At 49.6% G+C, this 1,882-nt stretch overlaps 1 protein-coding gene across 1 annotated transcript; it reads right to left on the bottom strand.

Moving 5' to 3' along the window:
• Nucleotides 1-359: 359 nt before the first annotated feature.
• On the bottom strand, nt 360-1,518 carry LOC101006257 (mas-related G-protein coupled receptor member X4-like). Its single transcript, XM_021925977.2, has one exon. It carries the CDS (start codon nt 1,484-1,486, stop codon nt 407-409), a length of 1,080 nt encoding a protein of 359 aa, XP_021781669.1. The 5' UTR covers nt 1,487-1,518; the 3' UTR covers nt 360-406.
• Between the last annotated feature and the right edge of the window lie 364 nt (nt 1,519-1,882).

Genomic DNA, 1,882 nt, shown 5'->3' with positions numbered 1-1,882 from the left:
CATGATTTTCAGGGAAACATAATCTGAGAGATTAATAAGGAATCTTCCTTTTTGGTACTATCAGGTAGAAAACAAGTATAAACAGTGTTTTAGGGTTTTGGACAGGAACTCCTTTTATTACAATAAAAAGTGCAGAAAAAGTGTTCAGTAGGAAGGATTCAGTGTAAGATAACAGGGAAAATGTGTTGGTAATATCAAGGAGAATCCAAACATTGTACTGTCAGACTAATGCTTTCCGTGGGTGAAAACTGGAACTGTCAGGTTAGATAAACATCTATTTGAAGACCTTGAGTTACCACTGAGACATTTCTGAGGCACAACGCTAAGAAAAATGCGTATAATTGTCAAGGGTGGCAGGGCAGTGTTGCTCTCAAAGTCCCGTCTGACTGACAGGGCAGGGGCTCTTTCACTGCCAGCTTCGGCTTCCCGACAGCTCCAAGGTTTCCTCAGGAAGCCGCCCTCCACCTTCATCCACCTCAGGCGTGTCCTGCAGAGCCCTCTGGAGAACCAGCTTCAGGTTCTGCCTATTTTGACGCTGCCTAAAGGAACCCACGAAGAAGTAAATGATAGGGTTGGCACTGCTGTTTAGAGAGGACAGGAACATGCAAACCCGATAAACGTGACAATATAAGACTTCCAGATCCCTGTGGATCATGTAATTTAGGGACCCCAGAATGCCGAAGGGCAGGCCACAGAGGAGGAAGACCAGCACTGTGAGCAGGATGGTCACGTACAGCCTGGTCAGCGGCATCTTCTGGGATCCACAGAGAATCCTGACCAGCAGGACCAGGCTGGACCCACAGAGAACCACACATAAAACAATCAGCCACGCGATTGCGATGAAACCTAATGTTTCACACCAATGAGGATCAGCATCACTAAGCAGAGAGTCACAGAACCTACACTCCAGGATGCTCCACAGCAGGGACAGGGCCCAGAGCAGGACACATACGACCGCTGACAGGTGTGTGGGGCGGTGGCAGCGGTACCAGATGGGCCACAGGACGCACAGGCAGCGCTCGGTGCTGATGGCGCTCAGTATATTCAGGCCTGTAAGGTGGGAGACGGTCATCACACAAACGAGGATTCTGCGGATGGTATGGAGGATATTGATGAGCCGTAACAGCAAACGTATAACGTGGACGCAGAGGAAGAGGAAGTCGGCAGCCGCCAGGTTGAGGATGTAGATGGAGAAGGCGTTCCTGCGCATGCGGAAGCCCAGGAGCCAGAGCACAACCGCGTTTCCTGTCAGCCCCAGAAGGGAAACGATGCAAGTCAGCACCGTGAGGATCAGGGTCAGCTTGTAGCAAGGAGTCTCCTCACGTCCATTGATTGGTGTCTGTGATGTACCCAGGGCTGGGATGGTTGGATCCATGCTCAGAAATCCTAGTCTGGTGCTCCTGGGAAGACAAACCGGATGTGACCACCAGCTGTATGATCTGATTCTCCCCACCACCCTGCCATGTGGGATTTTTCCTGTCCTCATTTAAAGAGGAGAGATCAGAGACTTGCGGAGAATAAGTCACCTATCAAAAGGTGGGGGTCCTCAAATCCAGTTTGAAATCCAGTTCTTCTTGACTCTGAAACCTGACCTCTCTCTACTGCCACACAAGTTCTGTACTGACATGGGAATAACATTAGGACCAAAACACCCCCAACTCATCTGGCCAGGGCTGTGGACCCGATCATTACTGTATCATGGGCCTAATATTTCATCTCAAGTGGAGAAAGTCAGATACACAAAGAGGTGGCTGTGACACACTCGTGACTAGGACTGGTCATCCATGGGTAGGAAAGAAGACCATGCATTATGAATCAGAGGAAAATGTGGCCTTCGCTATGATAAGTGTGAAAGTGGCTGGGCCTGGTGGGTGAGAAATAA

Source organism: Papio anubis, unplaced genomic scaffold (assembly GCF_008728515.1).
Source record: "Papio anubis isolate 15944 unplaced genomic scaffold, Panubis1.0 scaffold2380, whole genome shotgun sequence".
NCBI classification, from domain to species: domain Eukaryota; kingdom Metazoa; phylum Chordata; class Mammalia; order Primates; family Cercopithecidae; genus Papio; species Papio anubis.
This window is presented reverse-complemented; position numbering and strand designations above follow the sequence as displayed.

What these genes read in the sequence shown, in the direction of transcription:
- LOC101006257 (XM_021925977.2), bottom strand. Translation starts at nt 1,486, where the DNA reads ATGAGGACAGGAAAAATCCCACATGGCAGGGTGGTGGGGAGAATCAGA.